The sequence below is a fragment of the Thunnus thynnus genome, chromosome 13 (assembly GCF_963924715.1).
Source record: "Thunnus thynnus chromosome 13, fThuThy2.1, whole genome shotgun sequence".
NCBI lineage: Eukaryota > Metazoa > Chordata > Actinopteri > Scombriformes > Scombridae > Thunnus > Thunnus thynnus.
This window is the reverse complement of record NC_089529.1, coordinates 18,218,607-18,243,537: the sequence shown is the minus strand read 5'-3', so window position 1 is coordinate 18,243,537 and position 24,931 is coordinate 18,218,607. Positions and strand designations below refer to the sequence as shown.

The 24,931-nt window shown below is 38.3% G+C and overlaps 1 protein-coding gene across 1 annotated transcript; it reads right to left on the bottom strand.

Annotated features, from left to right (window-relative positions):
* Positions 1-530: 530 nt before the first annotated feature.
* LOC137195824 (leucine--tRNA ligase, cytoplasmic) lies at positions 531-24,718 on the bottom strand. Its single transcript, XM_067608468.1, has 32 exons — positions 24,550-24,718; positions 24,044-24,165; positions 23,510-23,597; positions 23,282-23,362; positions 22,414-22,551; positions 21,703-21,864; positions 21,369-21,481; positions 21,078-21,141; positions 19,766-19,854; positions 19,379-19,604; positions 18,950-19,037; positions 17,846-17,922; positions 17,586-17,639; positions 17,306-17,446; positions 16,678-16,755; positions 16,382-16,467; positions 16,053-16,118; positions 15,737-15,819; positions 14,651-14,789; positions 13,878-14,090; positions 12,998-13,055; positions 12,545-12,608; positions 10,964-11,147; positions 9,858-9,948; positions 9,434-9,574; positions 8,456-8,596; positions 6,164-6,274; positions 5,808-5,918; positions 4,445-4,549; positions 3,214-3,309; positions 2,457-2,589; positions 531-1,621 (listed from the first exon to the last, which is right to left on the bottom strand). The coding sequence occupies exons 1-32, from the start codon at positions 24,553-24,555 to the stop codon at positions 1,416-1,418; spliced, it is 3,555 nt and encodes a 1,184-aa protein (XP_067464569.1). The 5' UTR covers positions 24,556-24,718; the 3' UTR covers positions 531-1,415.
* Positions 24,719-24,931: the final 213 nt, after the last annotated feature.

Here is a 24,931-nt window from a genome sequence, read left to right as displayed (position 1 = left end):
CACATGAAGAATTAATTGCTTTATCTCTATTTTGTGTACAGTGTCAGTTTTTAAATATTTTGCCCAGTTACCTTCAGGTTAAGAGTGTCCAGACCTGAATAATAATGAGGAATAATTTAGTTTTGTTAATATTTTATTTTAAGTTTATTGACTGTTCCACCTTTGCATATCCCCACTTCAGGTCATTAAATATTGCCTGTGGGTTTCTGAATTCTGAGAACCTGTATGCCCCCACAGCTACACTTTGTATGCATCATCCTTATCAGAAGAGTCACTATCTACACTATCGGGGCAAAGGTCCAGTGACTTTGCCAAAACCATGACACACTCTTGAGATGAATCTTTTTCTTGTGGGGAACACTCATCTTATTTATGTCCTTAGAATAAATCAGCACAGGCAGGCGAGAGAAAAACAACAGAAAGAGGCTGAATATTTCATAGGTCTTATTATTTCTCTGGAAAAGCACCAGTCAGACATGCACCATCCATGGCTAGAAAATAAGAAAGTTGTCTGACAGACTGACAAAACATGAGGGAACAATATGTCTCACCTTTAATATATAAAAGAACACAGCAGACACATTACCGTCTATATGAAAACAACAGGCATTCAGAAGGATGCAATAGCAGTCTCAAAGTGTAATAACATAAAAAAAAGTGGTTGGCCAGTGACAAAATAGGACATGGTAGTAGATGTTTGTTCACTCCCTTTCAAAAAACTTTATTTAAAAGCTTCATTGTACAGATAGTTGCTTATTTATTATGCATCATATCAGGCAGCAAAAAGAGTGGAACAACAAGAAAAAAAAATGAAATAAGCTTTGATCTAACAGATAATGAAAAGATGGCTATAAAATAGAAAGTCTGGTGTTATCCTCCCATAACAGAGAATTAAAAGGTTTGGGATGTTTTTCAATTTTCACCTGTAGGTTTTTTCACACCATTAACATTTAAGTACCCCTAACATGAGTTCTGAAGACCAAATAGTCTTGGAATAGTATCTATACGATCTCTGTTTTGTGCCAACCAAACCCAGATCTAAACATACTGAAACTGCATGTGTTTTTTTTTTTTTTTTTAATTTGTTTGTTTTTTAAAAGGAAGATAAATGCAAACTTTTCAGGTCCCATTAATTCCAGATATTCCCTGAGGTCACATTCAGCAGTGAAAAGATGCTCGACAGTGAAAAGTATATAGCATATCTGTCAGATCTAACACCATGTGCGGTAGCAAACGGTGCGAATATAGAAACATAAATTATAAAACTTACAGAAATTTCTGAGTCAGTGTTCTATGGCTTTGAGTCATAATGACCTGTTTTATGGTAACATTTCATGATGCAGTTGAACCTTTATCAAATAATTCACTGCTGAATGTGCCCCCGTGTGTCTGTGTGTGTGAGAGAGAATATTACTCTAATGAATCAGATAAACCAGAGTATCCCCGATATCTACGGAGAGACCATTGTCAGCCAGAGTGACCTTCCGCTCTTCCAGATTGACATTGAACACAGATTTGTTGGAGATGGGCAGTTTGCCCTGTTCTTCCTGTCCCAGGACGGGCACCCGGCGAGGCCCCAGCACGGGGTCCTCGTACCTCATCAACTTCACTCTGGACAGATCTGGTGGAAGGGAGGAAGTCACAGGGGTCAGAGGTGAGATGACAGAGAATGAAAGACGGACAGAGACAAAAGAGGGAGGAAGAGAGAGATTTGGAGGAAATACAGAAAAGGAGGGAATGTGGTGGGGGAGAGATACAGTGGAGGGATGAAATGATGGTGGGGGAGAAGAGAAAAGGATGTCGGTAAAGAGGGAAAGTCAGGGAGGAGATAAAGGGAAAGAGGAGGGATGGGAAGATGAGGATGAAGAGAGGAGAATGGGGAGGAAGAGATAAAGAAGTTAAAGGCAGAAAGGAGAGGAGTGAAAAGGAGAGCAGGCTACAGGGCAAACTGGTTCACACGGAACTCTTATATAAGGTAACGCACTTCAAATTTATTCTACTGTTTCTTTAGAAAACATCTGCACAATTACATGTAACATGAAAGACAATAAGGAGCAGCTGAAAAGCACCACTGGTCGAGATATTCGCCTGTCATCACATTAAACACAGTATAGTTTATGGCGCCGCTCCCTTCTCCAGTCCTCATGCACGATGGTGTTGTGTTGGAAAGAAATTGGAGAGAAATTGGAGAGATGACATTGAACAATAATTCCAGGCCAGATTTGGTTGTTGGACAGCAGTTACATAATTAGTTAGCTAGGCCACCTGGATGTTTGATAAAAAGGTTTTCCACATACTCTCCCTTGTAAACAATGACTCAACAGTTCAGTAACATTCTCATCTCAACTGAGCGAATGTTTTCATCCTTTTTTGATCACAGTCTTTTGTATAAGGTTATTTTGGGTTCCTTACGGTAATTTATAAATTTCTGCTGTATACCCATTCATCATACTAACCTTTGATGAGTCTGTTGACCTTGGCTAGCCTCCGGATGACGCTGTCTCTGCTGTCCCCCTGGCGGATGTCAACCTTTGCAGAAAACAAGCCGTTGGACGGCTGAGGGTTGACCAGGGACACACACACTCCGGGCTGGGGAGAGAGAGGCGTAACACAGACACACAATTTAACTGTCAATTTCAGTATAAAACAACCACTATTACTGAAATACTTTAGTTGTGCTGCAGTGGAAAAGGAAAACAACCCTTCTGTTTCCTGCAAGGAGTCAGGACACCTGCTGACTGCTGATTTATGGTCATTCAGAACTCGTTCTTACAACGTGCTGTTTGACCATGTTGGAAGTCAAATGTGTTTATCGTTGTTCTGAACGGCTTCACTCAAAGGCAGAGAGAAAAGCCGACTGTCACAGAGAGGGGAGGAGACGCAATATCATTTAAATATAGGATAACGGCACATATTTTAATGATAATGACAACAGCGACACTACATGAGGATAGGTAACCAGGGTAACCAGGGTAAGTGGTGCACTGCCAAAACGTTCTGGGTGGAACTCAAGCGCTATGATAATTGTTCCACATGTTGGAGTAAGTGGATTACTAAACAGTAACTGTTTGGGTAAGGGAGCATATCGAACCAAGTTAAGTCACGTACCAAACCGAACATCCAGTACTGAATGGTTCGGGACCAATGCACGAACCGTTACACATGCACACACACCTTGCACTGAGCAGCCAAAACAAAGCCAAAAGCATTTACCTCTGATCTGAACACGCTGAATGGTTTCCCTGGGCAACAGTCTTCCTTCACTTTGTCGTCAGCCTCAGATGCAAACAAGACGTCTATCTGCTCCAACTGTGAACAAGAACGATAATCAGCGGATCAGTCCAGTCCAACAGACAGTGTGTATACAGGTGTGTTTGGTATGCACACTGGCAAACGTCAGTGGTCTTAACCAGGCTCCTGCAGTGATCTGAGACTTAACATCTGGCGTTACACTAATCTGTCACATATTTCAAATCAGGGATGGTATTTCAGTGTGAGAGTACATAGAGTGCCGGGATTATAAACTAGTTGAGAACAAGAAAACCCTTTCTAAAAAACTGGCATATACTATTGAAAAGACATTAAAGCGTGCAGTTTTGTCCTTCACAGAGCATGGCGGCTAACTTTGGCTTGAATTCAACAGAGAACAGTTTTCATAGCTGGAGAAAGATAACAAAATGCCCACAGAAACTTCTGAAAGCACATCTGGTACATAAACCACTTCTCCACTGACCGTCCATGGACCTTTCAAGTCTACCGTGTTTGATTCTCAAAAGACAGATTTAAGCTCACTCTAGTTGAAGTGATGATAGTGTTGGTTTGTGAGGTAAGTAATACATCTCCCCTTTTCAGTCCTAAATGATACAGCATATGTCAGTGCCATTTTGTTCTCTAGTGTGGAGGCTTTTCTTTAGCTATGATCTTTCAGAAACACAAGAACTGGATTCAGGGTATTACTTTGATGTGCATTATGAACAATTTTCCTTTTCTGTAGTTAAAGCTGTGCTGGTTTCACAAAAGTGTCTTAGGAACCTTGCTTTCTGTTTCTGACTAGGCAAAGCTTCTGTGCAGACAAAAGTATTAAGGGATTTGCTGACTGACAGCTGAGCTCAGGTTTGTCTCAACTGACTTTTGCAGAGGTAGTGAAACTCAGCTCTAAAGCCGAGGTATTTCTGAGGTAACCTAAATGCTGCACCTGCATGTTACAGATTGACACTGCATGTAAAGACAAACAGAATCAAGTGAACTTATGTTAAATGCTCATGTTTTGGACTGCCAGCTACAGCTGATTCGTAGCTCGGGGTTGTTGTCAAACATCAATAAATTTAGTATTTTATCACCAGTTTCACTCAGCTCTGTGGATCCCCTCTGGGACAGACACCTTTTGAGCAGGGTCATCAGTAAATGTCATGTCATGTCTGATTTGAGGAGTGTTGGAACATACCTCCAGAGAATTGGTTAAGTAGACCAGGTTCTCCATCAGAACTGCCCGCTCATCAAACTCCAGCTCCAGATCCAAAACTCTGGGCCCATTCTTCTCAAGGTTCTCCTACAGAACACAAAGCAGAACCCAAATAGTCAGAAACACAAGTGTGAATGATGGACATGAATTAATAAATAATCTGAATTCTCCTGAGGAAAGTGCAGGAAGTTAGTATTCGGTTTTCAACCCATCAATTAGAAGAATAGGAGGAAATGCTATATTCTATCCACCTACTGAAGAAATAAAATTATAGTTTATAATTCAGCATTACACACAACGTTCATTGTTATGCTGATGCTGTCATCATGAGATTATTAAGCAAAAGATGCCAAAACAAACCATCAAACAAAGAGCTGGGAGAGAAAACAACTTGAAAGCTGAAAGACCAGCTTGAGAGGCAAACCATGGACAAACACAAAACTCATCATGACTATTTATTAGTTTCATTCTGTTTGATCATTGCAGTGAAACAGCAGCACCTGAACAAACCCCTAAGCACCTGGGAGACATGATGACTGAAATTTTAAAAAGTATTGTGCTTCTGTTCATTTATTAGCAATTTGACCATAAGTGTAATGTATATATGTACAGTTTAACTTAATATAAAAAACAACAACAACAACAAAAAAACAGTTACTGCAGTGACACTTGTCATTTTTACCATCCAGTTATGACAGGATGTGTTTGGTGAATGCTGCTACTAGATTAAAAAAAACACCTAAATTAGAAATAAAGCAGTTTGTAATGTGATAGGAATTCATCATCATCTGAAGTTGTTCATGAAAAAAAAAAAAAAAACATTGAAATTTTTATGAATGTAGAAAACGAACTGGTAAAATCGAGCAAAAGTTCGCTTTGTACTCTTTTAAATCAATAACATGCTGAAGCTTGCAGACCATGTATTCCTTGAATGTATTTGGTATTGTTGTATTGACTACAGTTTTGTCATTGTTTGGCACAAAGAAGAATATAAAAAAAAAAGCTTTTGAAGATTCAGACTGCAAAGTTTCAGTAGAATCACCAGGGAAGACTGTAGACCAATCAGAAGTACAGCTGTGTGCAAACACACATGATAAGCCACCTCACAGACAAGTTAAGTAAACAGCTTCCTAGTAACAACCTCAATAAACAATGTAGAGCGCAAAAAAAAAATCAGTTATTTATAATAAAGGTGTTAAGAAAATTAAAAAAAAAAAAACCCAACAAACTATTCATCGATTCCTTGCCAATATTAGTAGTAGAGAAGTGTGGAGAAGGAAAAGGATGTGTCTTAAACAGACACACAAATGCCACGACACTGTCGACCTTCTTCCCCTAGATTTACCTTGATCATGGCCACAAAAGGCATGACTCTCTTCATGTATTTCTTCAGTTCAGGCAGAGCTCCCAGCTCACTCGCAATCACTTTGTTGTCTGGAAGGACCTTGTTGTTGCTCTGGATAGACGCCAAGAAAAAAAAAAAGAAAAAAAGAAAAAACAGACAGGTGAGACACTGAGCCAAAGAGGAACAGAGAAGAGATATATTGGGTAAATGGTAATTGAAAGAAAACACTGCATAACTCATAAGATCATTTAAGATACAATGTGAGGATATGAACGGACAGGAGTGAGGATTTCAGTCCATCACTATGCTTTTGTAACGTATGTCACACATTACCGCTGTGTATGCATGTTCCTCACCTTGTAGTGCTTGCCGAGCAGGGATAAGGCACTATGCTGCCATGGAGGGTAGCTCTTGGCTACATAGATGGTGCAGTGGGAAGGCTTGGCTGGGGGCTTTGAGTCACCTTTCTGTTGGAGGAAAACAGCATAAAAACATTAAGAAAAGAATAATATATCTATATAGTCTAGGTACATAAGACTTTGATGGTTTTGCTTTCATTTAGTACAGTGACTGTATATATTTCAGGGTAAGTAGCCTAAATAGGAGTGTTCCAAGAAACCAGTAGTTTTTTTTTTCCTCGTGTACGTGCATGTGATCATCTGCTATGAAGATGGGCATCTATGAATTATTTTACGTGACAGCTGTCATGTCTACTCTAATCCTGTACTGTATGTGTTCCTGTATGCATGTTTCCACAATGAGTCTTGATGTGACAGCCCATTTCCACTATACATTAAACATTATGAAAATGAGAAAAAGACTACTTAATAGGCATACTGCACAAAAAAAGAACATTTTGCTTTTACAGTGGCCAAGGACTTCATCATATCCGATGCTGTTGACTCAGATTTTGATGTTATTTGTGTTACTGTGCTTGAACTGATGGTGAATATCTCTATTTTGTTGGTGAAAAAAGGCTCAAGTCCACAGGTCACATAAAGCCCTTGACAGCATTTCTGAAAAATCAACCATTAATCACACATTTATTTGGTAATTAATTAACTTTTTAAAATATAGACACATTCATAAAATCAAAAGATGTATCTTGTGTAATTATGTTCACATGTCATACATATTGAAAACATTATTATCATCATTATTATAAAAAGACTGCCTCTCATGTCTTTCCTCTTCTCCTCTTTTTCCACCATCCCTCCATTTTGCCTCCACGGCAACAAAACGTTTGCAGCAAATCAATAACAGCGGCCTGGAAGCCAGAGATATTGGCTGTCTCAAATCTTGTCAATACTTGTTTTGCTTTTCTCCCAGCTGCCTACTGCCAGTTATCGAAGTGCCTAACTGTTAACAAACAATAGACTAACTTTCCTGCTGTGAACACAACAAGACTTAGGTATTCAAGTGTATCTAACAGGACACAGATTACCATGGCAGAGGCAGAGGGAGACAACATCACTAAACTACACATGCTCTGTGGTCAGACTAAGAGGTACTGACCATCAGAGAAGGTAATTCCTACATATTTTGTAAGCATGCTCACAAGAAGGGTTATGGAGCCATGTCTTTACAAGCGAGTCACCATTTTATTTGTACGCACAAGGATGCACATGCACATGAGTGGTGTGATACACCTTTCTGCCAAAGCATTCACACTATTCCAATGATCTGAAAGTGGCAGAAATGCACCAGCAAGGACAGGGAAGAAGGCTGCTAGCAAGTAAACATGAATCTAAACAATGCTGCTAATCTGAAATTTTAAAAATCAGATTAGCAAATATTTCATGAGGAAGGAAATGCATTCAGGATACACACAATGTGTTATGGAATACAAACACAACTTTTTAAAACTCCTCATTGCACCTTTAACACAATGAAAGTGGTCTGGAACTGGAAAAACAGACTGAATACACTGAGAGGAGGATTTAAGGTAGGTAATGTTTTGGCTCAAAACATAATTTTTGTGAACCATGAGGAAAAACATCATGTCAGTCAGTCGCAAGGTAAGTCCTTTCTACTTCCAAATAGTTCCAAGCTGGTAAAATATGTGGATTTGTTCAGCTCTCCATCAAAGAAATCTCTTTGAATCTTGTCCTACTTTCTTTCTTTAAAAAAAAAAAAAAAAAAAAAAAAATCAAGACTGCACAAAACTATCAAAATAACAAATATGTTATCCTGCAAAGAGTTTTAGTTCTTTGATTTTAGTTCATAGTTATTTATAAACCTAAAAAAGGTTCAGTAAGTGATTTGAAAGGATTCAGATTAGATAAGTGAATTGGATACTGGATTCAGATTTGATTGAGTGCTACTGAACTCAAATTTTGGGCTGCTGTTTTCTGAAATTTTTCAAGCTACTTATTGTGCAGTTTTAATTATTTTCTGCATCATTGTGCTCCTCATCAAACAACCATGGAAGTGATAAACAACACCTGAGGGAGAAAAGACTCCAATTTAATTACTAAACTTAATGAACACTTCCAGACAAGTGTTGGACTTAAAAAAAACAAAAACAAAAACTATTAAAAAACAAAGCAATCAATTAAAAAAAAAAAATCTATTTTAATTTTCACAATTACTTAAAAAGCCATTACAAGAGTGGAGTAAAGTGGCAGTGAAGCATGACATATCTTTACCTTGTTTTTGGGAGGAAGCATGTATGCTTTGAGTCGCAGTCGGAGGTCGTGTGCAGTCTCCATCAGGTACTGAGAGGAACGGATCAGAATCTCGTCAACTGGACCCACCACAGGCCACGATGCCTTCATCAGAGAACCGGACTATCAAGGAGAGACAGAGAGAGAGAGAGAGAGAGGAAAGGAGGGATGGTGGGATGGGTGATGGAGAAAGACTGTTAATGCATTTTTGGTATAAAAATGTGTTTTGTGTGGATAACTAGAAATGTTTGAGGTCCACTGGAGTTTGAGAATCCTATTAATTTCACAGCCAGAGGTTACACCACTTTCATTAAAAAAAAAAACCTTAACTGGGTATGTGTAAGAATCCCACATTTATGTGTGTACCTCTGAGTTCACCGAGTGCCTCTTAGCTCTTTAGCTAGTGGTGCTGAACACATGACTGGAGAAAAACACTGGTTGTGGGACTTTTGTTGTTGCTAAGCGACAACTAAAAAAACCTGTCTCTAGCACAGCAGTGTTCTTTCATATTCATAAATTCGAGTGTTAAAAATATTCTTGGCTCTCTGTGCTGTGGGGAGCGTGCAACAGAGTGTGTATTCCTTTCATAGTGATGAAAAAAAAAAGAAGCCCGTAGTGTAAAGACAGGCTCCTGGTGGACATGTACACCAACGGAGGGAATATATGTGTGTTAGTAGCCATTTCACACAGGTACATGAGCTGTGGGATCAGCGCTACTGCAGGCCTACATGGAGCTGGTATGTTTCTTGCCTTGTTGATCCCAGGTGTACTCAAGGATGTAAATGAACACTGGATGTTTAAATGTTTCTTTTGGACTGTTTTCTGTCTTACTTTAATGTATACAGGGGAGATAAACATGAAATACAGAAGGGAGGAGAGGATCGAAGTCAGATTTGAACCTGCAAGGGCAACTCAGAACATTAAACCCACGGTATGATGCCAAATCCATATGTTTCTTACCTTGCCGAGGAGACCCCAGGTGTATTCACAGATGTGGGGGCAGATGGGGGCCAGCAGCAGAGTTTGTCTCTCTATGAACTGGAAGACGAGGTCTCTGTGCATGCCTTCAATGGCCAGCTCTCGATACTTATCTTTTGCTGCCTGCATACACGCATCAACGGTTTAAAAGGTCATCATCATCATGGGTTATTGGGCGATTCCTGAACTATTCCATACATTATTAAATCCAGTAAATTCACTGCACACTCATTTGACATTTGAATCCTAAGTCATGTCATGCTCTGTCTACTGTTTTATCTGTCTTTGCAGTATTCAAAATATGATCACATAAAATGCTAATGGAGGATGGAAAACATACTCATCTATAAGATATGAAGATAAGAGAGTATTAGAGTTGTTTTTACAAAAAGGAGATTTAATTTACCTGGAACTCAAAGAAGCCACTCTTCAGAGCCTCTTTGTACATCATCCTGTCATAGTGCTGCTCTGTCTTCAAGATCCCTGCATTCATCTCACTAGACAGGACATAAAATCCTTTCAATCAGTCTGCAAAGTAAGATTACCATTCACTTTCCAGCATTGAAAAGTGAAGAATCAAAAAGAAAGTCATGATTTTCTGAGGGCATCATCTAAATTCTGAAGGACTGAACCACTTCTAGTAGCCCAATTTCATTTCTTTCCCTTGAATGCCAACTGGTCATCTTATTTTTACTTATTAAATAATCAGTTCACATAACCTCAGGAAATCGCACTGCATTGCAATGTAAAAAGAAATTGACTCACTTAAATAATTTCAAATCCCTCCACTTTACGACCTTGTATGTAAACTGATGTAGCCAACCAGTGCTAAGCATGGTATTATCTTTTTCTGCTCAGTATAGACTGAGATATAAAGTGATAATACATGAGCTTCAGGGGTGCTGGTAGGTGAATTTTGTTACTTTTGGTCAGTCAGACTAGCAGTTTCCTCCTGTTTACAGTCTTTATATTAAGCTAACAGACTGCTAGATGTAGCCTGGACAATGAATGGATAAATGTGAGCATGATATCAATCTTCTTATTCAATCTTTTTCTAACTGTCAACGAGAAAGCAAATCTCAAACTAGTTCTTTAATTAATTGATAGAGGTATTTTATCAAAATAAAATGCCACGCATTTGTGGGTTCCAGTTTGACCAGTGTGAACATCTGCAGCATTTCTCTTTCTCATATCATCAGTATATAAAGAAGAAGACGCTTTGGGCTCTGGGTCTTACGATGGGTATTAGTCCTTATTTTCCAACATTTTTATATTTGCAGCCCAAATTTCTGTTTATTACTTAACTACCATTCGATGCTTCTCGTGTCCATTCCTGCATCCATCGACATGGCACCATGTAATTAAATGATGTTGAGCTGAATGCTGGAGATGCATGTATATAGCCTTGCTTATTGTGAAAGTTAATAATTCAATAATAATTTATGTGATCTCTACATCTTGCTAGCTTGTCAATCCACAATCCACCCGCTCTGAATGAATTGCATCATCTACCTGGCAAAGACCCGATCATTGAAGGTATCGGCAGGTCCAGTCCTCAGGTTGTTCTGGTTGGCTATCATCTCCTTCACCCACTCCACCCAGGTGTAGAGGCGCAAGATGCCAGCGTCAGCCATTGTCTCTACAAAGTTGGCATCCTCCACTGTATCACCGGCATCAGCTAGAGCCAGACGCATACCTGAGAGAGGAAATGAAGAGAGTGTGTTAAAACAACAGGAAATTAATCATGAGCAACAGTTACAAAACAACAGATAACATGTTGAAAGGATAAGACAGAGTGTACTTTGACTGAGTTTTCTATCATACCTTAGCAAAAACTCACAGATTTTTAGCTAATGTTTCAGTGCTCCCCATTCTCACCCATGTCTTTGAGATTTGCTGTAATTAAATATCTAACTATATGGGTCCTCATGATCATATGATACAAATGCAAACATTCCAACAAAGTATTTCTTTTCTCTTCTGCAAAATACTTTTAAACAATCAAGTGAACAGGCTTTGTGGAAAATTCCACAGTCTGAGAAACCTTCAAATACCCAGCAGACATCACTCTACGCTATAAGAAGTCAGGAACAGGAAATCAACTTAATGCATCTATCTGCTGTCAAACCATGAAGTTTTTTACTCCCACAGCAGGGCAGCTTCTCGAGACAAAACAGACACACCAATCTATTTCTCAGCTCGTTCAGAATATAAAAACAAAGAAGAAGGTAGAAATAACAACCAAAAAAAAGAAAAAGGCTGGATTGACTAAACCTGAGGTGTAAGGTTAATCAGTGTCCCCTTCCAGGTATAAATGAAAAACACTAAATAGTCATGGCTGGAAAACACAAGATAAATAAAACCAAATAAGCAAATGAAGATGAAAAACAAAATTTAAAATGGATTGTAATTATTAATTGGTCCGAACAGAACCCTGAAAAGATAAGACCTTTGTTTTAAATGACATTTTCAGAAAAATAATTTTATAACTCCTTCAGTACAAAATCTTCTCTTCCTGTCAAGTTCCTACAAAAAAAAAAATTATTGTCCTGTGGAGACACCAACAGGGGATATAGCCTTTCTGGAATGATGATCATGCAAATACATGATGATTTATGATTAATAGGAATATTTCTTTTGCAGTAATATTATACAGCTGCTGGACAATTATTAGTTGCTTCTGGTGGAAAGATCATATTAAATGTACGCTGCCTTGATTACATGTTGTTGATTACATTGTGATTAAAGCATAATTATATAGTCATTATATACAGCGCAGTATAAGAGATCTGACATCTATAATACACATTCATAGAACCCAATATCAACACCTCAAATAGCTTATGAGAACGGGGCGTTTTCTAATTATCTTTGCCAGGGGATAAAAGATGTTTATCATACAATAAAGTGTAATGGTCCGTGCTTACGCTAGCACACTGTGATTTGTTCTAAATGTATACCTGATGTCTTTTTTTTTCTTATGCTTTAATGAAACATGACAGAGATACTGGAGGAAAATTGTGATAGATGAGAAGAGTAAAAGATAAGAAGATAAGAAAGAAGGGAGATAAATTAAGAAGAAACACAGGGTACCATCTGCTGAGAACTTTTCAATGGCTTGGCTGAGAGTGAGGAAGTTTCCAGTTGATTTGGACATCTGGTGAATGGAAAAACAGATGTTAGCGGCTAAAATCTTTGGAGCATGCCCGCCCACACAATTTCATTACGAAGCATTGTGGAATAAAAGCATTGGTTCACAGACTGTCTGTGTTTAAAACTATAAAAAAAGGATAAGAAGTACAAATCAACAGCACATAAAGTAATTAAAAAAAATCAAACACTAGCTAATCACTGGCACATAAGAGATTCTTATTAAACACATAAGCTTGCTGCAAAATATAACAATGTTAATATTATTATATTAATGTTTCCAATTTGTCAGTAAGGACCAGATCTTTTCTTCTGAGCATACAACCTTCATAACAAATTGAGAGATTAATATAAATACATACAGATTAACGTTCACATCATTAAATTTTGACATACTTTTTCAGAGTTGAGGAGCAGATGTCCGTTGGCTCGCACTGCCTGTGGCCACTTCCCACTGTGGACAAGAGAGATGAATTAATCATTGATTTCATCTTCACCACCATCATCATCATCATCATAATCACATCAACCTTGATCTAAGGTTGCTGCACACTTTTTGAAATCAATTTAAATACTTTTTAAGAGCTCAACAAAGAAAATAAAATCCCCTTTCCACAGCAGAATGAATGCACACAATACACAAGGTTGGGCGATATCACTACAATCAATATCACGATGTTAACATTACTCCAATATTAATATACATCTCCATAGACCAAACATGTGTTTGCAATGCAACACAGTCTGAGACTGAGTACAGACAAGTCAAGAGTGAGTCAAAATAAGCTAAAACTAGGACTTAACCAGAACCCATTCAATACTTCGGTGTAGTCTATTCTTAACCACTGTAGTGGCAGTAAATTGGAACTGGATAATGTACTGTAGCTCTGTTTTCAGTCTGATAATGTTCCTCCAAATCCAGGCAACCATGTCGTGCTTTCTGCCACCTACATCACTGGCAATTACAACTCTTAACACACATGAGTAACTTTCCCTGATTGGTTAGTCTTGTCACTTTTCTTCGATTGAGACAGTATCAACACTTATATCACACCACTGTTTATCTAAAACACTAAAACTGACACTGTTCTTGTAAACACCACCACAAAATCACAGTCATGCCAGAAAAACTTTTATTTATACTTCTTTCATCAATAAACAGACCCACTCCTTACATCTCAAATCGCCTGGATGCTAATGAATTATAATACATGCTATGAATCTAGCCCCTCATTAAACTCTCTGCACATTCTGTCGGTTGAGTGGTCAAACTTACGTGTCTTTGGGCCACATAGCCACATGGTTGTACAGGTAGTAAGACAGATGGTTAGGCACCAGGTCTTTGCCAGACACACGGACGTCCACAGGGTACCAGTACTCAAACTCCCTTCTCAGTCGCTGAAGATGCTCTTTAGGGATGTCTGTCTTGGGGAAAGGAGACGTCTTAAAGAAGATGAAGTCCCACACCTCTCTGGTCATCTGCTCTGGTCTGTGAGAGAGAGAAAAAGAGAGAGACAAAAATGGTCAAGGTCAGAAAGATGCATTGGGTTGAAGCAAGGTGAAAAGAAGTTATTAATTGCTAGTGTGTGAGTGTGTATTTTTGTGTAATGCGGTGTTAGGCAGTGTTTCACTTCTATTTGCCATTTTATCTCAGTGCAGAGGAACAGATTTGAGGATCCTTGAATGAACATTAGGCTATGAACTGATTCTGAAATGCAGCATTTATCACTGAGGGCTGGTTTTTATCTATTTTGTTATTCTTATTCCATGGATGAATACTCAGCAAAATACGACTTTTTGAAAAAAAAAAACAACAAAAAACTGAAAAACAATGCCTGTCTTTTTGAAATCATTACATTTATCTATTAAATTGGAGTCTTTCTCCCTCAGATGAATCATATCCATTGTTGTTTGAAGGCAGAGAGAGAAGGACAAGAAAAAGAGAGGCACCAAAAAGCGGGAGAGAGTGCATCAGTTAGTGGTTAATCCTTGTTCATTCTAATGTGAAGACATGTGTGTGCATGTGTGTGTGTGTGTGTGTGTCCATACTTGATGCCCAATGGTGAGGCTTCCTGTCCACTGAGCACACCTCCCTGGAGGAGGTGGGCTACAGTGTAGTAAGCCATGTAGATGGTTGAATCTGATAGTGACTCAATCAGCCATTGCTCGTCCCAAGGCAGCCGCGTTCCTATGGTAACCAGGAGGCACGCACATAGACACACACACAAGAGAAAAAAAATGAGGAAAAACAGCCGTTGTGTCCTCTGTACTGACACAACATTTTGTTGCCTTCGCTGTCTTGTTAAGCTGGTTACATGCTGGTAACAAGAAAAATACCAAAATGATAGAACAAATCCTGGGTTTACTGTGTAATCCTTGGCAAACAAACTGAGATGTAAATCTTTATTGTCTACTAACTAAACTCAACCAAACCAGAAGTGGCATTTTTTTGTTCCTTTTCCTCAAATTTTACTTTCTGGTAACTTTTAGGGGAAAGACAGAGGATGAAAAACGAGGACATATTACTCATTCAGTCTCAAGTGCACGAAGCTTGTGAGTTCAGGTTTCCAGTGAGCATACATTGTTATGAAAATGTACCTACTTTTGCAAAACCTACTTTTTGATTCATTTACATTTCACTTAAGAAAAAAAAAAAACTTTCTTCTTACTTTAAAACTTACTTGAAAATCAAAAAAGTATTCTTTGCTTCAACAACTGAGGCAGTGAAAGGAATCTGCACAACCTGCGCCTTACAAAAATATCTACGTAGGTTTCAACTGTTAGTCTGATATACTGATTGGTGAAATTCATATTCTGAAAATGTGTGGAGAGATTTCTACAGTAGGAGTCTACAACAGGCTTAGATTGCACTGGACTGGTTAGTTCTGAATGCCAGCTGGCCTTCAGTCTGCATCTATTCCTGTATGACCAGAAAGACAGGCTGTTGCTAGGTGCTTTATCATCAGTACTCTGTCTCCATCTATAGACCAAAACCATCAGTAACCACTAGTTCACCTTTTGCAGGGTGGTAGATTTAATCTTAATACAAGACACAATGCTATTTTTGGAAGAGGCAGCAAATAAAACGAAAGTAACTGACACAATCCTGCACACATACACCATAGAAACACTCACCTAGCCCGTAAGTACGAGAGCAGGCATGCTCCTGTAGCCAGGCCAAAGTTGCCTCAAAGTTTCTCCTGGTCTCCTCACAAAATCTGTGTAGTGTTTTACAAAATAGAGCATATACAAACACAGAAGCAGATGGTTATTTGTGTTTTTAGACTTTGGCAAGATAAGCTTTGTTTTCAGTTTAATAATTACAAGCTATGATATTTTCACATTTTTCAAAAACCAAAGGGTGATTAAAATACATTTTCCACACTTCGTACAAGATTTTCTAGACCTGCACACACAAAGGAATTCAGTTCATCAGAGGTCAGTGTCTTACGTCTCCAAAGACTTGAGGACCTCATTGGCCTGCTGCTTCCACTCAGCATCCCCATAGTCCAAATACCTGAAAGACATACATTCAATATTAGCATATCCAAACATAGTCCAATGACATCGGACATTGTGTTTTTGAAAAGACATATCTAAAAATCATCGGGCTGACGCTACAACTGCCAAATTCACTTCTGATCTAGTAGTTTTAAAATCACAAAGCCATGTGGCCTCAGATTCACTGAGGTCATAACATTTCTTCCTTTTACAAAAGAAACAAACGTTAATATTTAATGTGTAGAAGATTCTTGTGATCAGAATTCACTCAGCACTCACCACTGGTCACAGAGAGCCACCACACACTCATCACCTGAACGTGACATGACCTGTTTTTCTGGCTCCATGTAGATCACGGCCTCTCCCTGTGATAGATCAATACACAGCCTACATCATTAAATATTGATATAAATCGAATCATACATGGCGACTCAGATACTCTGTAACAGTGGGCAGACGTAAGACACCAAACAATATCTATGATAAAGTCAGAATGTAAAAATCTTCTAACACATGTTATTTGACTATTTTAATTTAGAAGATGTTTTTGCACAAGAAACAAATTAGTGTTTTACCTTCTCTACCATCATCTTCTGGATGGGCTTCTTGACATCCTGGACCTTCTGCCCCTTGTAGCCATCAACCAGCATGATCTGAGACAGGAATTCATTCACAGTAACATATACTGATGCATTTCAATCACATTTCTGGCAGTTCTGTCAATTATAAAACACATACTCAGTATATCTGTGTATACGAATGAAATGTGAGCAAATGTGCTGTTGCATGGTCCCTTGCAGATTGCACCTGCATTTAATTTCTTATTTCTTTGAAATGTACAATCTACTGACAGTGGAGGCAACTGAATTTGTGAATTTAGGATTAGCAGAAAAATAAATACATACAATTTTCAAACCCTGTCTCTGTATGTGCATCATATTATACAAAAACCAGCCCACACTTATGCACAGTTTTTGAGTAGTAGACAGAACCAAACTGTCTGAGGGCAACACATACCCAACAGCCAGTTAATGAATAATTTAGTTTAGCCTTAAAATGTGAATTGCTTGGTTTGTGCCTGAGAGATAAATCATACGAGCTTCAAACCTAAAGTTAAATCCACAGGGGGTTTTTGCAGAGGGGCTGCATTTTGCTGACCTATGTAGCTAGTTTTATTCCTCAGTAACCAATGAATTGACTCACCCCTTCATAAAATCCTTTCAGGTAGACTTTCTCCTTGGCCTCAACCAGTTTCTCCTTGTCATTTTGGCTCTGAATCTTCAGCTCATCACACACAAGAGGAGCAGACAGGTTCCCGTAGCCTGGGATCTCTATGATAGGGACCTGACATGTGCACACACATACACAAATTTAACAACTCGGACTGAATTTGTTTTCATATTTGTGTCTTTTTTACTAGAATTGGTGGGTTAAATCTAACATGACTATTAATAATCAAACAGATTTCAGGAAATGGGCTTACCGGCTCAAAAGGCAACACCATCTTGTCCTCGATTCCATACTTCTCTCTCAGGGCCTTTCGGGAATGCAAGCATTAACAGAGACATTATTAACACTGCAAAATGTAGTGCATGCTTCGTCAGTGGATGTCTCTTTAAATGGCAGCCTAATTAAAGAGCATAAGCTATTAAAACAATTTAAAATTTGAATATCGCCACAAGTTTCATATATGCTTTGTTGTCGGTGTTTCAATACAACAGATTTATTTTTGGGTGTCCTCACTTGTTTTTTCTTGATGTCCCTGAGAGCAGCGATGTCATCAGGAGCGTCAGAAGGTACACTGGTGACTACCCCAGTACCTGAGGAAAACATAGACAAAAAGGCCGACACATGAGAGGTATTGATGCAAAACAGATAGTTTGTTTCTCACCGACACTGTAATTTACATTACACGCATTCAAAGCAAAGAAGTGCCCATTGCCACCCCATTCTTCCACTGTTGAACAGCGGCACTGGAACAACCAACTAATAGTGGGTTAAGGCCACCATTACAGTTGTTGAAGAGGGGAAAAACAAATAAACATGGTGTGGAAACTGATACATTTCATAGGATGACCCGGATTCACCCTCGTGCATTGCTCTCCATAACCATGAAAAACCCATTCTTATTTGAATTCTGGCATTTCAAACCCAAAAATTCATCAACAGGACACATGAATACAAACAAACTACACCCCTCAAGCACCAAAGAGCAGAGGAATACATAGTACTGACTTCTAACAGAGCAGAGGCAATCTGAGTGCAATTAGATCAATGTCATATGTTTACAAATGTTCTCCCTCAGGAGCAAAAAAGCAGCCATTACTTCCATCCTTTGACATCACAGTGGAAGACTTCATAAATTCAATAGTGACCTTGGCCTGCTATTTTGAGACTCCCCAGTAGTTTTCCATAAGCTCTGCCAAGAATATTTAAGACAAGGAGGAATAAGGGATAAAGCTCTGTGTGGCTTCTCTGCAGAGAGTAATATCTAAAGTAATAAACACTAGGATAAATTATCTTGATATTAACATCCTGACACACTTCAAGTAGGTTTGGTTGAACTATTAAACAACAGCTAGCCACATTTCACAGGCATTCAAGTTGGCGTGTGAAAAAAAAAGATGAGTATGGTACCTCCACTCAAGGGCATTCTGACTGCTGTGAGCAATGCTGTCAAAGAAGCCTTTCAAAAGCTACGACGCTTTAAGCAAATTCAACAGACAGATTTCTGTCCTGAAAAATATTAAAAAAATAAATAAATAATCAAACAACACAATCTAGAGAGATACACCTCTCTAGATGTATCTATGTCTTTGCCCTTTTACCCAACTTCTTCACTCGTACCTTTGTCCTCCTTGATGGTGAGCATGGGCAGAGCATAGATGATCTTATAGGAGGTCAGAGGAGCACTCAGGGCACAGCCAAGGATATCCTAGAAAGGGGCAAAAATGATGGAGAGCCACATGTGATTACTTACTCTAAATACAAACAGGAGGCACCGTACCCCATCCTGCTTGGAAAATGTGACTGCAGTAATCAGGAAACCAGTTTGGTAAGTTTTTGTGCTATAGACATGAAATCTTGTGCTTCTTATTGTCTTTACATTTCAAAATTACCTCTTAAATTCAAAGTCTGCAACTTTTGTAAATGCAAACTGCTTTACTTCATTCAAATCATACATCAGGCTAATGCCTTACACCATTAGCTTGAATTAATATTAGAATTAGAATTTATTTGCCTTGGCTGGAAGCAATAAGTGCAAAAAGGCAGTACCTGTCCCAGTATCTCCATGACCACTGGCACCACTCCATTCTCCTTTGTGAAGCCCTGGAAAGACATGTTCCTTGCAGACCTCCCAGTGCAGATGAAGATGTCACCGTTGGTTGTCTCAAAGGCGACATACTTCATGTCAGGTCTCACCCAGCAGTTGGTCTGGCCAAACATGGTTTCTGGTCTCAGAGTGGCAGCCACCAGGTACATGTTCTTGCCTTTCATCGCGCTGCGGGAAGGAAGGTTTCAACATTTTACTTCTGTTTCAAATCTAGAGTTAATGGTACTGTGGTTATCAAGATGAGAATTATTCATGCAAAACTTGTCTGTGGAAAGGTATCCTTCCTAATAAGAATAACTGGCAGTGAAGTGTTACGTGTGATTTGTTACCTGCTATAAAAGACTTTGGACTTGAATTTTGCTGTGTACGGTTCAACAATCTTCATCTTGATGAGAGTGTACTCCTGAGGCCCAACTCCCTGCAGGTGATGTAAACACATTAGTTAGAGGCAAATTAACTAAATACATCTCCCAGTTAAAAACAAAAAATCGGATAACCTCATTTAAATGTAAGAGACAGTTTTAAGGGATTTAGTTGTTTTTTCTGATATTACAAGATTTTGTGCCAAGTTCAGTAAACCAAGCATTCACAAAAGTCAATTCAGTGCGTGGACTTTTCCTCAACGACACAAAACTGCAGGATGGAATAAACAAAAATAGTAATTCAAATAAAATGACTAGTGATCCCATGGTCAAGTGTTTTAAATGTGAGGTGTGTTGTCCCTTATACATCTTTTCTTTAAGATGCACAATTGATTATATATAGTATATAACAAAACTGAGAACACCCCTGTGCGATATCACTAAAATGTTAAATGATTCAAAATTTTTATCACCTGACAGTAATTGTATTATTTTTAGGGTGAAGTGTAGGGTAGTCGATCTTATTTGTAATTACAAACAACCACATTGATTGCGTAGTGCTGACCGTGAAACATGGAGGTGGGAGTGTGCTGATATGGGTCTGCATGAGTGTAAAAGGTTTAGGGGAGATGATATTTATAGATGGAACTATGAATGCTAGTTTGTATAACCAAATACTGAATGAAAAGATGACTATCGTTCTCAAGAAGGTTGGCAGGAGAGGAAATTTCCAACATGATCCCCAACACACTGCAAAAATCACATACAAGTTTTTAAAGAAGAAAAAAGTGAAAACTGTGACCTGGCCAAGTATGTCCCCTGAATCTGAATCCAACAGAACACCTTTAGGGAATTTTAAACAGGAAGGGAGAGCAATAAAAATCCTCTAGCAAAGAGCAGCTGAAAATAATTATCTGTGAAGAATGACAGAACAGATCTGGGCAAGACAGGTACCATTCATGCCCAGGACGATAAAATAAAGGGGTGGAGTCTCATTAATGAAGGGTGTACTGACTTTTGTTGCAGTTTGTTCTTAAATATGGACCTTTCATTAGAGTTCAATTAGTCAAACATTCTGTTTTTTCAAATGAATTGGCTTTATTCTTCTTGGGTATTATCTAAAAACAAAATTGTATTAAATGGAAATGATTTGTAAATTACTTAACATTTTAGTGATATCGGCCAGGGATGCACTCAGTTTTGTTATATACTGTATAATCACATCACAATTTAGTTTTTCACAGTTAATAAATTGGTCCGATGATGTAGGTGAATGTACCTCTCCTGTCTGCCTGTCATGGTCCATGCATGGTTGTCCATCCCGGGCGGAGTAGATGGTATACCTGCACAGGAGTAAGGGACATTCATATTATACAACTAAAAGAACACACAATGGTCCAATATCAAATTATACTCCCTGAAACTAAAATAAAAATTGCAATGTCATAAATATTGTCCTGATTATTTTATAATGTGGTGCATTTTAGCAAAATTCTTACTACCCTGACTTTTCCCTGTATTGCTGAAAGAACCATGCTACAGAACAAATGACAAACCTCAATGACCTCACCTTTTGCCAAATTTGATCTTTTTTCTTTCCTTAAGTGTGACAAACTGCCACCTGACGAAGGAGTCGTAGAAAGGGTTCACATCTGTGGTGATGAATGAACGCCTCCAGTCCACCTGTGAGGTGACAACATGACATCAGGATTTAGACACGATCAATTAAAATGTATACCTTAAACTAATTGTACTCAGGGTCAATACATCCTAGTAATGTGAATCAAAGCATACATTTAGTTGTCATATTTTACTGTATAAAGGGTTAGAAACAAATACAGAGTGAAAGACAGATACAAACAACAGACAAAGATGGTGTTTGCTAGATTCTTATACTTAGTTACCTTAACTCCCATCAGTTTGAGATCTTTGACGGCAAGAGGAGGGAAATACTCCAACCAGTGTTCAGCATTGGCAAACTTGGCAATCTCCTGGTCATTCAGGCCCAAAGACTTCATAATGTCCCACTGGAAAGTGGCGGTTCCGGATTTGGCTGCTGCTTTACTCTAAAAGAGGAATAAGAGAAAATTGAATATTGTAAGTGGAAGTATCCCTTGTGAATGGTGAACTAAATATTATGTAGATAAGAAAGCAAACAAAAACAGAAATGCTTACAACAGTATAAAGCACCATTTTTGTCCAGTATGTTTGATGAAGAGTATTATTTGGGACAGTTAAACTCATACCTTTCATAGAATAAAATTAAGTTGTTAATATGACTCATTATTCTTACACATGATTAAACCCTGTTTTATTTTAAAGGAACACTACACCATATTATCTTCACTGATTTTGCAGTGGATTTGTCAGCTGCAAGAAGACACTGCTCATCATAGTTTACAGTAAATTATGTTCTCTTGCATAAGTATATGAATGCTTCCTCAAAGAGACAAACTAAACTTTTAAGAAAAATCATTTATTTAAATGTAGTTTATCTAAAAAGAAAAACTTGACATAATGAGCTCTATCTGTTAATGATAAGAACATAAACTAAATTCAGTTTTTTTTCATCCCTATGTGGAAAATGCCATCAATATGGTCCCTCAGATTCTAACCTTCTTGCCCTTTGCTTTATCCTTGATGATGATTTCATCAGATGTCTGGGGCTTCTCTTTCTCCTCTTCTTCCTCGTCTGGAAATTGTGGAGGGTTTCCATACAGCTCCATCTCTCTCTTCAGCTTGTCTGCACAGGCCTGGTGGATAAAATGTGGATTTATGAACACAGGACAACAGGACACGGCAGTGTGTGTGTGAGAGGGTTGAAGACAGGAAATTAGTAGCAGAAATAGCCTCCTAAATGTTGATATGGTATGCCAGTAAAAATGTAGCATCGGTATGATGAATACCACTTGTTGTTTTGTTTCTTTAAATTGGGCAGGAAAATTATGAAAAGTATGTAGTGTGAGATGATTATGTCAGCTCATACGTCCACACAAACATAGATTTTTGGAGCAATGCCAACAATTATCATAACTAAAATTCTTACACTACTTCCATTCTAGGGCTAAACAATTTTGAAAAAATAACTAATTGCGATTATTTTGACTGATATTGCAATTGCGATATGATTTGCGATATTAGAGGTAATGATCATTTTTACAGTTATTCTCATTTTCATTGAAAAATATATTGAATGATTATGGTATGACTTTTGTGGGGATCTGTACCAAACAAAGATGTTTTCTGTAGAATATGATGTGAAGGCCAGGACATCTCTGCAGCACCACAATATTTAATTAAAAATGGTATTATAACACACATTTTGCCTTCAACAAATATTGTGCTTCATGTGATTTGAAAATTGTAGAAGGCCATATTGTGATTTCAATAAAATTTCAATTAATTGTTCAGCCCTACTCCATTCTTTGCAACTACACACACTGCAGTTATGTGATGGACTGAAGAAACAAAACAAACACTCACTTTGATTGGCATTCCTGTGCAGTGAAGCCCGAATGGAAAGAGGCATTTCTTCCCTTTCATAGACTGGTAACCAACACCAAACTGCAAAGAAAAAAAAATGAACAGCAGCAACTCAGACACCAGTAGTCTTAAAATGAATATTTGCTCCTCACATAACTGTCACAGGTTCTAACAGAAGAAGTTAGTGTCTCAGTCTTCATTTCTTTCTGCTTTTGTATACAATCTTACCTCACACTTTGACAAGCTGAATGTGTGGCCAAGGTGCAAGCGGCCATTCATGTACGGGTAGGGGAAGGTGACAAAGTACTTGTTTTTGCTGGAAAGAAGGAAACAGCTTATTAAAATATGTATTAGAGAGCAAAAGGGTATGCAATCTCATATATGTTTCTAAGTAGAGGTAATGAACTGGGAAATATATGCTTCCTTTAGTGGCAAAAGCTCACCCTGGGTATGTGACATCATGCAGCTTAAGCTTTTTGCTTCACCTACATCTCCATGACTTGTTTTAAAATAAAAACTGCAATATATACCTACTACAATACATGTCAAATAGACTGTGTGCTCATTGTTGCATCAGGAATGAAGGAGGTAAATCTCCTGAATCTGCTCTGACATTCCTGAGTACAACAATCTACAGTATGTGAATTGTTTCCTGTTCAGATGTTTGTAATTCCAAGATCATGTGTGCGAAAGAGAATAAAACTCTTCAGAAATAGAACATATGGTCCGTCTTTATGATACAAAGATCAGGCAGCTACTCACTTTGTGCTTTCCCCAACTGTTGTCGGTGCATCACTCTCAAATGCTCTCTCCTTCTCCCATTTATCCTGGATCTCTAGTTCAATCTTTCTCAAAAAGTCCAACTTTGCTGTTCCCTTCCTCTCCTGGAACACAATGAGGAGTAAGAGGATAGTTCATTAGACCAGAGTAAATAGCTGCAAAGTGAACTGACAGATTATTCTACAACTCAATACACGTCAAGAAAACAATTAATTAGTTTCCTGAAAAAAACGAGCTGAATTGTATAGGATAGAACAGAATAGGTTAGAAAAACTGTTAACGTGTTGTACAAGAAAACAGCTGTAATCTCGTCCAGCTGAGTCAGACTTAGTTCAAGTCTATTTCTGCAGTAGGCTCGACAACTAGCTCATGTTAGCTAACGTAGCTAATGGCTACAGTAAGTTAATGTAGTGAAATACCACGTATCCATTGCCTCTTAACCAAAATCAATCATTCTAAACTACAAAAAATTAGAGAATTGGACCTACCGCCATCTTGACCCAAATTACCAGTTATCTATTATTCTGTTGTGTAGACAGAAAAGACAGGAGAAATACTTTGCAGTCTGTCAAGGCAAGGGAGACCCACGCCACCGGTGCCCGGCTGATGACACCCACAATCCGCTTCTCACATTGCTTTCTGGGATATGTAGTCCGTTGAACTTTTAAGACATAAAATCGTTTGTTTTTTAGTGAAGTAGGTCCTGGGTTCTTGCAGGAATACTTTGTTTAATACTACATATTTTAATAAACAACTGTAGAGCTGCGTATAGGAATTTAATTAATCGTGGTTGAATAAGGACACGTTATGATTAACGTCCGTCGTCTGGCCTGCGTTACGACAATTCGACTTGTGTTGCCATGCCGTAAA